Genomic DNA, 12,872 nt, shown 5'->3' with positions numbered 1-12,872 from the left:
ATTCCTGTAATAGGAAGAGGAAACGTTTAAACACCCAGAAAAGCCATTCAGTTATAGACGTTCTAATGTCAGAGGAATACTGTGTATACAACTCCCTGATTAATAACTCTGCTCATCATCATTCTGTAAACATGTGTTCAATCTGTTATTAATATGTATATTTTTCATGCACTTCAGGAGTTCCAGGACGACCAGAGATCACAGGATTCACCAAACCGGCCATGGAGGGGGACCTCATCACCTTGACATGCACCACAACGGGCAGCAAACCAGCTGCCAACATCCGGTGGTTCAGAAACGACAAGGAGGTCCAAGGTAAGAATGTGGTGTAGATTTCACAGAACACTGTGTCCTCTGCTACCACTTGTACCCTCTTGGACATTTCATTACTGTCAAGTCATTCAGCTGCTGCATCCCTTTGTACTCATATTCATGCATTGTTCCTCTGGCAGAGGTTTAGTGGTGCCCTGATTTCTCCTGGCTCAATGCCAGCAGTGCTGCTGTCTTTGGAAGCTGTCCAGATTTAGCCGAGCTGTAGTGCAGAGCCGTCCACGTTTCACTACCTGGCCAAGGTGAAGACATATAGGAGGGCCTGTTATTGATTCTAATTATGAAATGTACATCTACAACAAGTTCTGCTTGGCATTCTGTTTTCACTGTGGCTGGCTCTGAAGTAATGATGTACTCAGCTGTTTGATTAATAGAAACCCAAATCAATCAGGCAATTCTGCAGGTGATTATAAAAAATGAAAAAGTCAGCTCTGGGGTTTTGCCCTTCAATCTTGCTTGCTTTTTTTTCACAAGGACAAAGAACAGAAGCAGAAAATCCTTATGTTTTGCAGGCTAAGACTAATATACATTTTTGTTTACTGAAAAAAAGACGATTCATGTCAGAATTAAGTTCATTAATTAGCCGTGGATAGATTATTATTATTGTCAGATAAAAAGATCAATTATCTACACACTGCTAATCCATGCAAGGGTCAGAACTGCTTCTTACAGGAAAGATATTCTTTGAAAATCCTTTGGGGGAAAAAATCTCTTGAGATTATTAGCAGGCTATAATTGAAGTTAAAGACAGACTATGTTTTTTTTTAACAACAGTGATTAGATAAGTGAGATGAATAAAGAAGGAAGCAAGAATGCAAACAGCTCTTTTAACTAGCTTCAGCCAGACTGGTAAACAGTGACAGAGATGGTGCATTAGGCAGCAGATGGTGCAGTGTAATGTGAGCTGATCACACTAAACCAGCAGAAGTTTTCTGTGGTTTCACACTGTGTGCTTTCCAGGCTTTCACTTTCTTCTCTTCCTCTTCCTAAACTCTCTGACACTTTGTGTTTTCCTAGCTTTTATCACGCTCTTATTTCTGTTTTGAGATGGTACAAAAGAGACAAAAACATGAAAAAACTGCAATTGAATGTTTTGCCTCAATTTGATGGCAGAGGTAAGCTGCGCTCAGCTCTTTCATGTAATGGAGCCTGCTGCTGAGACTCCGTGTGACAGTTGCTCTTTATTGAAGATTTGCACCAGAGAGTTTTTTACTTGGTGGTTATGTCTGTGTCTGCCCAACATGGCATGGTGATTGATGGGAGCGGGGCTGGGATATGAAGTTTTCTTGTTGAAATGACATGCACGTAGACTCCTGAAAGGCCACTGGCAAACCAGCACAAAGCGTCACAGCCAGACTTGCTGTCCAACCTCCAGAGGCACTGAGATTCTCTCTTTTTTAAGCTCTATGTCTAGAGATATACTTAAAATAAGATTGCTTCAACCTGTGTATTAACATATATGGAAATGTCAACATACAGTTCAACAGGGTGTTTAAAAAACTACGTGAAAATATTATCGAAAAACTCCCTACAAGAGCTTTTGAATGCAATAAACTTAATGTGCAGTGTGGAATAGCACATTTCTAAAAACCATCAGGTGCCCCGAGTCTGCCCCTAACAGTGCCATATACAAATGTGCTTTTATTAGTTTTACAGCATATGCTGGATTTTTTTATTAAGCCACTTGGGCAAACATACCTGGTGTGATGCATCTCCAAGTCAAAGCTATAAAGAACAAAGCAGAGACTGGAGGGTTTGACTTAAAAACTTCATTTCCATGTCAAAGTGTCAAAGAGGAGCAATGTCAATCAGTGCTCTAGATGCACAAGTCTTTTAGGTGCTGCTTTAAAGCTTTCTTTAGCGAGTATGTGCTGGGAGCAGCGTGTTTTGCCATTGGGTCGTCTGTGGAAGATCATTGCCGACAGTGTCTGCTGTCAGTCAAACCAATCCTCACTGGAGGGAACCAGTCTACAAAGCTCCAAGATGACAGCAGGTGTAATAGCAAAAACATGTCATATTTATTTCATGCCATGATGATTTGTTTTCAAGCATTTATATTAGAAGCACACAGCCTTACAAAGCTCAAAATGAAACTGTCACCCATTGTCAAATCATTTGTTTGCAGTGTAGAGCCATACAAATTACTTGTGAGCTGAAAAACAGCAAAGGCATCAAATTATAATCTATTGAAGAACGAATCCACCCCAGTGTGACTTGATTTACATACAGAGATGAGCATACATGTTTCTTTCACACTGACACAAAGGCCTATGTAAATAGTCAAGAGCTCCAACAGACTCTCAAATGTTATGAGTAAGTATGTATTAAGGCAACGTGTGGAATCTTGACAATGTTTGTATTATTGTCATTATCGTTATCTTGGGTTAAATCGTGTCCGCTTCAGTAAGATAATAACGTTTCATTCTTACTCTAAACATTAAACCTATGATTTCCAAAGCAAAGACATCCCCTGCTCTGTTCAAACTTACTGACCATAGGACGTCAAAACCAACAACGCAGCAATATTCTTGAGCAGTGAAAAATATATTTTAAACTTAAGAAATAAATTGCTTTATCATATTCATGTTTTCACTGTATGCTCTTCCAATTTAAAGAGACCTGATGATCTCACACAGTGTTTCTAGTACACAGCATCAAATGCATCAAATAGTACAGGCTGGGATATTTCAATATGCTGGTCAGTGCTTCATGTCAGCCAACAATGTCTGATGTTATCTGATCTTTCTTTCTTTATACAAAACAAACCGATTGGCATTATAGTAGTTTTGCTTTAAATCAGGGAAACTTCAATCCTTTTTAAACAACCTCAATGCAAGTTGAATGATAGGCTCACAGGTCTTACTTGTTTGAAGTGTAATCAATGGTTTACTAAGTAAATAATTTCACAGGTTATCTAAAAGACAACACCAAAAACATGTTTCAAAGTTGTGTTGATGTTCCTCTTAATCAGTCGACAAGATCTCCTGTCGTCCCTCTGTTCCTGAGATGATTGCTATTAACCCCCTCAGGAATTCCTACAGGACAGCATTGATATAAATGGAAGAATAACACAATCATTCATTTTAGCGCCTGCAGCAATCAGTGCCATGAAGGAAAGTGTAAAAACACAGTGCCATGTTTTTATCTCCTTTATTTATCAGCTCTTTAGGGGGAAACATTGTGGATAACATCTGAGATTTTTACAAATGAGCCAGATTAAAGAAATAAACCAGCATATGTTTTAATACCTCTCGTTGTTTTCTCACATTTTAGATGGTGAGCTATTTTTAGACGTCAGAGACTCGCTTTCCACAGCAAGTCCAGCCTCTGTGAAAACAATCTTTTTTCCCCAAGAGAACAAAGTCAAAAAATACATTTATATTCCAATAAAAGTGAAAGACCTGGAAGCTATGGAGGAAGAAACATGTTATAAAACCTACTTTATTTGTACCATTTGTGAAAATCAAGACCTCAGGATAAAAATCTTCCTTTATTTGACAAAGATAGTTTAAAAATGACCTCAAATTATATTTAAAAAAAAACAAAGTGGGAGTGTTTATATGTCTTTGAAATGTCTTTATCCAAGTCTTACTCTTTGCACAGAAAATGAGTTGTAATTCAAAGTCACAGAAAAGAGTACATGGCGTCATCTGCTTCATGGACAGAGGGACCTGAGCTTTGTGCACTCTGGTTGTATTTGGTGATATATTAACAGTTTCAAACATTTGTAATCACGTTATCAAATCCAACATGAAATCAACAATCGGACAGCATTTGTTTGAACGGTTGCTTAAAACTTGTGCTGCTCACATCTTTTGTTAAAGAAGACAATATAATAGTTATTAAACATTACATTCATGTTCTGTCAGTAAATGTTATTTGCCATAATGTTGACGAGTCAACAGTCAACATATGATGTAGTTACAGTATATTTGTGAGCCACAACCTGTATACAGTATGAGCCTTTCACTACATTACATGTTTCTATTCATCTATCTTCAGTGTTTCTTGTTCAGCCTTCTTCTTAGATCAATGATGTTGCAAGTACTTCTTTGTCAAGTTTAGGTTAACACTGAAATGTTTTTGGAGAATGAAACAAGACTCCACCACTTTACACAGCTGTTGTTAAACCTTCACTGATATAAAATATTTCAAAATGATAGACAATAAGTCCAGATGAATGGATAAAAAGCTTGTTTTAGAAAAATGTGGAGTATGTTACTCTCTAAAACCACATTGAATCAGACCATTTATTTTCCACTCTCACACAGGAACACAGACGAAACTGCACCAGCACAGTCGTATTGAGATTTTCTCATGGGTGCTTTTACCCCCAAACTACCAATAATAAAGAAACTTAATTTGTAAGATTTTTCATTTAGATTGAACTAGTTCCAAAATATCATTAGCCTTACACCAAAAGAGGCATTTTACCTTATGAATATGAATTGACACTTAAACAGCTTTCAGCAGCAACTTAATTTAGAATAATTCACAAAATGAAGTAACATAGGGAGCAACACTTAATAAAAAATAATTTTATTACTTATTGGTCAGCAGGCAGGAGGTTGCAACTCTGCTGTAGGTTTTGGCGTTGAAATAAGTTTTAAAGTTGCAGGTGTAAAAAATTAATTTGCTATTAGAGAATACATCTCTGAACTGATAAAATAAACAAACACCTAAATTGTTATGCAGTTATTTCTTCAAGGCTAGACAAACCTCGGCTGACCTAATAAATATTTAAAATGTTAAATTATATATTTAAAAAAAAAAAAACAACATAAACAGGTACACACATTGCTGCCACAAAACTTCTGCATTGTGAGAACATTTACAGAGGAGATGATGACAGCAGCGCCCCCAGATGCCTAAATGTGGATCTTCTTGCCTACTGGGGGTCTGGTTCAAAGCAGGTGAACATGGGCACATTCACATTTGTATGAAAGCTGCCTCGGCGTGCTCTTGTGGCGATGCTAGCAGCCGCCCTGAAAGAGACTGACAGCTTCTCTGTGGCAGCTCTGATGCTACAGGCGACATGATGAATGAGAGGAAAAGCTGGAGAGATTTGTGTTTGACACCACAGAGGTACTTACTATCCCCCTTTAATACTTCAAGGCAAGATGCAAGGTCTTTGGCTCAAACATGCAAGGCCTCTGACTTTCTTGTCTGTTAAAATGAGATTTGATGTTTGAAATTACGTTTCAAAGATAATCGTATTTGTGATGCATTAATCATAACCGGCATGATGTCCTGGAGGCTTGAGAGGTTTTTCTCTTCTTACTGCTGTTATTAATAAAGTGCATACTTTTAAAAGTGCTAAGTGTGTGCTAATTGTTGAAAAAATGTCAACAATTATTGTTTAAAATTAAATGGAAATAAAATTAAAAGCTCATTAATCCATAACAATTCATCACCCTTAAATAATTCTTGTATGTACAAAAAAGAACGGGACAGGTGACATGATTGAGAGTAGCAGTAGCAATAGCAGTTGTATTCACTGTAACAGCAAGAGACAAATCAACCAAAATGATCAACTATAGGCTTTTTTGCAAGGAGCTTTAAGTAGTTAATAGACAAAGCGTTTAAACAAATCCTTTGCTACTTGTGGGTTTCTGTGTGCTACTTGTGAGTGAAGGAGTGGAGTGAGTGTCTGCGGCATTAAGTTGGGCTAGCACTGGTTGAGTCCAAGCAGATAAACAGATGGAAGTGGAAGGATGTAGCGCAGTGCAGAGATAAATGTGGAAGGATGTAGAGTAGTGCGAGTTGCAAGGAGTTAGCGTCTCCTATGAGAAGTCTGTCTGGGGCTGTCATCAAGAAATGCTTGTGTACTCTTCGCCTTGGTAAGTGGCTGTGTAAAGCTGTTTCTATGGAAAGTGGTGCCACCACACAGAGCGTTGACAGGAGAGTAGCAGCAAATTGCAAAGAAATGTTTCCAATTATAAGTTAAGAGCCATCTCCAGATAAAAACAACATCAGATGGTCGGAAGAAGAAAAAAAAACAACTCAAGATCTTAAGCTATGAAAAGGGTGAATGTTTGGACATGAAAGTTAGACAAAGTAGACATAAGAATGAAGGGTTTGACTATGGAACTATGGAAATCCACCCTGCACTGCCGGGGGAGTGTGTGCCTGCTGTAGACCAGGATGTTTGAGAGATGGTCCTCGAGGAGCAAACACACCCAACCAACCAAGTCAACGTTCATACGGCTCTCCCCTCAATATTTACCCTACTTTGACTTGACTTTCAAAGCCCAAGACTCTCTCCCTCAAAGGAGATTCAGAGAACCACAACAACAAAAATACTGCTGCTGTCTATGTCAGAAAAGCAAAATCTTGAAATAAAATGTCATGTTTTTCATGTTTTAGTTAAAGTAAAAGCTGTTTTCTGGGGGGGGGGTTTCTGCTTCTCTTTCAAAATACAATTTCTTGCATGAGGAGCTTTCACAAAATCCAGACCTGTTCCCCATGTAATACTACAAATTGTAAGTGGATGGCACCCATTTTCATTTTCCATGTCTCTCTAGGAACAACAAAGACAAATGCCACTGGAAAATCCTTCACAGTCAGGAGTAGTCTCAAATTCCATGTGGACAGACGAGATGATGGCGTCGCCTACACCTGCAGTGTGGAGCATGTGTCTCTGTCCAACCCTTCCGTGACTACTGAGGTCCTGGAGGTCCACTGTGAGTGCAGTCATACCCACCCTAGACAGCAGGATTAGGCAAACGATTAGCAATGAGAAAAGACAAGGATTGAGATTACATTTATGTCTGCAGGTTTAGCTTTGCATTTGCTCAGGATTAGTGCGGGATTAGTTTGCAGGTAAGGGATTAGTTCCAGGCAGAAAGGGATATGAGCTAAAGCTAAGAGCTGCCCAATGGGTAAAGAACTAACTACTGTTGTACTTTGCCAGTGCTGCAGTTAAGGCCTCCTACACCATGCGCTGTCATAGCATGGGATTCTTTTCCATCCCTTCTTTACAGATGCTCCCCATCTGGAGATCGAGCATTCACTGATTATTCCACAGGAAGGGCAATACTTCAAACTGGAGTGTGTTTCCAAAGGCAACCCAATGTAAGTTGGCATTCATTTACAATCTCAATTTGGTGGCATTTACTACAATGACAAGATGCATAAATTGGAGTTGAAATGTGATTTCTTTTCATTGAAGGTCATTTCTTTAGATTTTTGTTATTTCTTCACCTGTAGGAAATAGAAAGCAGAAAAAAAGTATTGTTTGTATTTTTTCCCCAGACCTGAACCAGTGCTGTGGTCTAAAGATGGAGGGGAGCTGCCAGACATCGAGCGTATGATTGTGGAGGGCAGGGAACTAACCATCACCACACTAAACAAAACAGACAATGGCACATACCGCTGCGAGGCCAGCAACCACCTGGGGACCAGCAGTGCTGAATATATACTGTTTGTATATGGTGAGTAAAGAACAACTATTCTTTATGGATAATCAGTTCTGTTGTTACTTTATATTTCAGGCAGACAACTGTTACGTCTCGGAAGTCTCTTTACCAAAGACCGACCATAAAGCACAATATCAAAGTTTGTTTGTTTGTTTATTATTAATCCTCATTAGCTTCTGCATAGCGAGAAACTATTCTTCCTGAGGTCCGCAGTTTTTCACTGACATTACATTTTACACATTAATACTCTTTTCATATCATATAGACAAAAACTACAGAAAATTTTACATGGATGAAAAAAACTAATATTAAAAAAATAAATATGAATGTTAATTTGACTCTAAAGTCATGTTTCATTTCTGTATGAATCAAATAAACATATTATTTTTCTCTGGTCAAGCTTTTTATAGTGCAGATTTATTTTTAAAGTTTCTGGTTTAATAACCAGCAACAATATTGAAATTATAATGATGGAAAACAATTTCCGACATGGTGCTCACTGATTACAAGAAACCAATGAGCTGCTGACAATGGAGTAACAAAATTCAAATATCTAACATTCAACGTGAAAAAATTGACAACACTAAAAAAAAAAAAATTCCCCCCCAGTAGGACATAGGCCTTTACAGTTTACTTTACTTTCACCTATGCACACTCACACTGATAAGAGGGTTAGGGTTAGCATTGGGGTTGCACCTATCCAGGTTCCAAATAAGATTCATATGTTCTCAAATGTAGTAAATTAAGTTGGCTCAGATGTGAGTAAAGAGCTATTTCTGGACCAAGTAATGTACATGGTTACAGACCAAATTGTTTCCATAGGACACAGATGTTTAGATTTCTTCTTTAGTCCGTTTCCAATCGGTGCCTCTGCATTGCACAGGATTGCCCAGATTTCCTCGCTGAACTGTTCATATTGCTACACAGGTTTAGCTTTTGGACTGTCCCTGGGAGGAAATGAGGAAAAAGTGTTAAGGATGCAGAATTTAGCTCCCCGAGACCGCCTGGAGGAGAGATAAGTTAATCCCGAGACAGTGGAGCTGCTGAGAGAATAAAGACAGCATGGTGCAGGAAATGGATCATTAATGCCTCTGCAGCACATGTTTATAACGTTTATCAAATACAGCTAAGTAACAATAAAAACATCAAGGAGAATATTAAAATTGAACATGGATTTATTTGAGGGGGGTTGTGGCCAATTAAACAGTCACACACGACGGTGCAGTTTGTTTCAGGACCGGGTTCATTCAAGCTCAGGCACAGTCAGTGCACAGCAAACTCTTTGTCCGACTACAAGGGAAGAGGTTTTTGGGGAGAGAAAGGAAGATGACACATCCCTCCTTTTAGCTTTTGTACATTTTTTGTTATACTTGTGCTAGATGAAAGTCTCAGCCCTCATTTTTAACACTTAAAATATATATGTACTTTCCAAAATAAAAAAAAAGAAACATTCAAATGAGTTGAATTACCTGAGCTGAACTCTACATGTGCTGTATCGGGGAACTTTTTGTCAGATTACCCAAGGAAAGAATAAAACTGAGAAGCAGTGCTCTCACACATAACACAAAGGTCCTGGTTACTTGGGAAAGATGAAAAATTGAGTCAAGCGGCTAAAAGATGTGCGAGTCAGGCTCATTTCCACTGATGATGACAGTCATTCTTCAGAGCTACACCGTGTCTGGCTGAATACTTCCTGGGGTCTCTTTGGATCGTCTCAGCCTCTAAGCCTAATTTGGTAATGACAGGAGAGCTGAGAAGCAATAAATGTCATCACTCTGCTGCAATTTATCACCGTCTGCAATTATGCTCCTTCATACACTGTATTAAAAAAAAAGCAAAGAAATGGCGTATGAAAATGACTGAGATGTTACAGAACTGGTTATAGGTAGGAGTTTAGTTAAATACAGGCGAGTACCCTGTTCATGGTATATTTTCATGTCCAAAAGCACAAAATCAAATGGGTTTTTTTTATGTTCTCTGCATTGTGGTTTACTTTCCCACTAACACTTAACTGCCTGAAAAGGTAATCTATGTAGGAAATATGAGTCCTTCATGTAGGACTTGACCTTTTTTACAAATACATTGCTGAAATATATAATTCATTCAGACTTTTTTTTTTTCCATTACTTTGCCTGTACTCACAAAGGGTTAACAACATTAACCCCTAGCGCCAGTCATATGAAGTAACTAATTAGTGCCATTTGATTTTTTTTCCGTAAATGTCCTCATGTAGAGCCTCTTCTCTATAGAGAGGTTTGTCTTTGCTTCCTGTTGTTCCCTTCTTTGTTTAGCGGGCAGCATCACCGTAGCCTCCATCTCCAGCTCCCTGCTTCTCTCTTAAGTCTCCATTCTTCCAATCTTTTTACACTGACATATTTGCATCAGGCAAAGGCAGTTACACCCCCCCCCCCCCCCCCAGCCCCTCCTCTATGCTCCATGCACTCATAAACATGACACTGTTGATGATTGATGAGCTAACAACTAGGCTTTGAGCTAGAAAATAGCATTGTTTTACTGGATGAATTCAATACTCTATTTTTTGTCTTTCTTTTCTGCCTTAGTTTTTTTCTGCACAGCTCTGCTGCCTCACCTGCATTTTTATTACTGTTTCTGATTAGATTTATTTTCCACAGCTAACAATACTCAGCCATTCAGCACATCAGGTTTTTACTGTTCACCAACCATTGCTTACATTTACATATTAGCAGGAGCAGAAAATAGAAGACATGAGAGTGTTTATATTGTATTATGAGGCTGAATGGTTGCTACCATTACTACCAAGCGTGGTCGAGCACGTGCAATCACCTCTGAATGATGTCTATCAAAATGCCATGCTCCATTCAGTTCATGTCTCCGAATGGAATTAGAGTTATTTGTGTATAATTTATCAATAAACCATAAAGGATCCATTTAAAATGGGTCTGTAAACCGTTACATTCAAGGCAGGGTTGGTAATTTTCTTCAGATACACTTTTTAAGATTTCGGTTGAAATTGTATTTATGTCCTAAGAGAAATTAAGACCAATATGTGCTCTGAAAAAGAAACGAAAAAAATCTGTCATCTGAAGCAGTTGTAAACACGTAAAAACTTTCACCAATGTCGTCACTCGCTACACATTTTATAAACCAATTAAGCTCAAAGGGGAGGGTGAATACAGAGAACGGAGAGGATGCTAATTTCAAAATCATGCTAGTTTTCAAAAATTACATACCCTGCCTTTAACATTAAACTTATTTCTTTCAAACATGTAATGACATTATTCTTTAGACCAAGCAAATGTGGTGGATTTACTGTAATGTAATATATTTTTCTTCAATATCCTAAGGCCTGAGTTCCGTGTGTATTATCTTGTTTTCTTATTGATTATGCTTGAAAACAAAACTATCAGCAGAAAATCTGGAAACTGGTGGCAGCAATCTGTATTGCTTTGACCGTGCTAATTTGTCCTCTGGCGCACCAGAGGGAAGCAAACATGTTTGTTTGGTGCTGTTCAACCTGAGCAAATAGAGAATATCTTTAAAGGTTCATATTTATAGACGTCAGTGGGAAAAGTATGTACATTTTTGTTTTTCATCCTGTCCATATATATATATATATTTTGCTGCTCTCTCAGTGACCTTTTACAGTAACTCCAGTTAAGCATTCATTTGCCTCTGACAGCAAGCCTCGCTTACCGTCGCTTCTGCACGCTGTCAAAGTGAAAAGTAGAAAAATAGTTCATGCTAATATCTCATGTTTCCTTTGAACTTTGTGGTCACCTTCTTTATCATGGTGTTGTTCCCCTCGTCTTCCCCTACTGCTGTCAATGTCTGCAACCATGGCAACAGCCAAAGACTTTCCAGGGCCAACAACAGGTAAATATCTCTCTAGCAGTCATTGCAAGCCAGATTAACAGTATGTGATGCTGGATCTGGATTTGGGTCAGGACACATCACGACCTCCACACAGCATGAGCCAAACCATCACCATGCATGGATGCTCACTCTGCTGACGCCAGCTGCTTTGTCTCCAGCCATGTCACTGGCTGCATAAGTTATCACACAATGTGTTTCTGGTTTGGTTTGTCTTTGCACAAAGAGAGAAACGGCTTTATCTGAGTGGAGTTGGCCTGGAGATTGTTTCTGTGCAAGTGTTTAAATATTGGATTTCAGACCTTGTGTTAACAGTGAAGGGGGAACTCTAAATTCTTTGTGGGAACCCTTATCTTTCACATTTCTGACAATATATTATCCGAAAAAATATTTCTGTTTCCAGGTGCTTTCATGAATGCATTCATGTGCCAGTCAGTTGAAGAAAATCGGTTTGCTCTGGTTTGTATACCTCAGAAATGTTTAAAATAAGACTTTAAGTAGTTGGAAAATGTCTTATCTGAAAGGATGGAAACAGAATAATTTTCAAACTGATTTATTGGTGTCCTTAAATGCTTCTGAAATGCCTGTAGTTTTTTGTTGTAAAAGGTTAAAAAAAAAAAGTAAAGGGTTTTCTAATTTCATGTCAATGTTTTGTTTCGCAATGTTGTGTCTCGTTTGTTTAGATTGACTTACAAATCCTAAGTTTGTGTTGAGTATTGTAGCTCTGAAATCTGGTTCTATAAGTATGAACATGTGATGGTAATTCGCTCCCTCTGTAAGGTGACAGCAAACATAGTCAATTGTGCTAATATGACAATGCAGTGCAGGAAGAGCAGTTTGCAGTAGCTTTGTGATACCAACATTTGTTGACTGTGGAATCAGCTGTACAGATCATTATTTCCATCCACATGCAACCAAGACTGAGTTGATTAACTTTTCTTCCAAATCAGTTATTGCTTCAAAGTCTGAAGCAGCTCTATTCTGCATGGAGTAATAAAAAAAATAATGCATGTTTCACGTCTTCATTCCTTTTGTTAACTTCCCACACTTTGGGTTGCTTTAATGAGGGTTGCATTCTGATAAAACGAGGTTTGTTGAAACATCCCCGCCGTCATTTCCCAGGGTCACTTTGCAAAACTGAGCACAAGCCATAGCCATTCATCAGCTTGAGATAATGAGAGCACACAAGGTGCACTGTAAAGACACAGTCACTTAGAGTTTATTACAGGACAGACACAAAGGCATGCTCCTTCCTGGGAAACCTTCAGCTCG

The 12,872-nt window shown here is 38.5% G+C and overlaps 1 protein-coding gene across 3 annotated transcripts in view; it reads left to right on the top strand.

Annotated features, from left to right (window-relative positions):
- LOC306830182 (cell adhesion molecule 2-like) overlaps window positions 1-12,872 on the top strand; it is a 125,463-nt gene that overhangs the window by 110,059 nt on the left and 2,532 nt on the right. For 2 of the 3 annotated variants that reach the window (XM_079353473.1, XM_079353471.1), the window contains 5 exons: window positions 178-315; window positions 6,855-7,013; window positions 7,314-7,404; window positions 7,585-7,763; window positions 11,577-11,603. In XM_079353473.1, coding sequence (XP_079209599.1) covers window positions 178-315; window positions 6,855-7,013; window positions 7,314-7,404; window positions 7,585-7,763; window positions 11,577-11,603 — 594 coding nt within the window. The remainder of the gene's footprint in view (window positions 1-177; window positions 316-6,854; window positions 7,014-7,313; window positions 7,405-7,584; window positions 7,764-11,576; window positions 11,604-12,872) is intronic. The other variant, XM_079353472.1, reaches the window with a different exon arrangement.

Source organism: Symphodus melops (assembly GCF_947650265.1).
Source record: "Symphodus melops genome assembly, chromosome: 10".
Lineage (NCBI taxonomy): Eukaryota > Metazoa > Chordata > Actinopteri > Labriformes > Labridae > Symphodus > Symphodus melops.
Note: the sequence above shows the minus strand (reverse complement) of the source record. Positions and strands in the feature narration are given on the sequence as shown.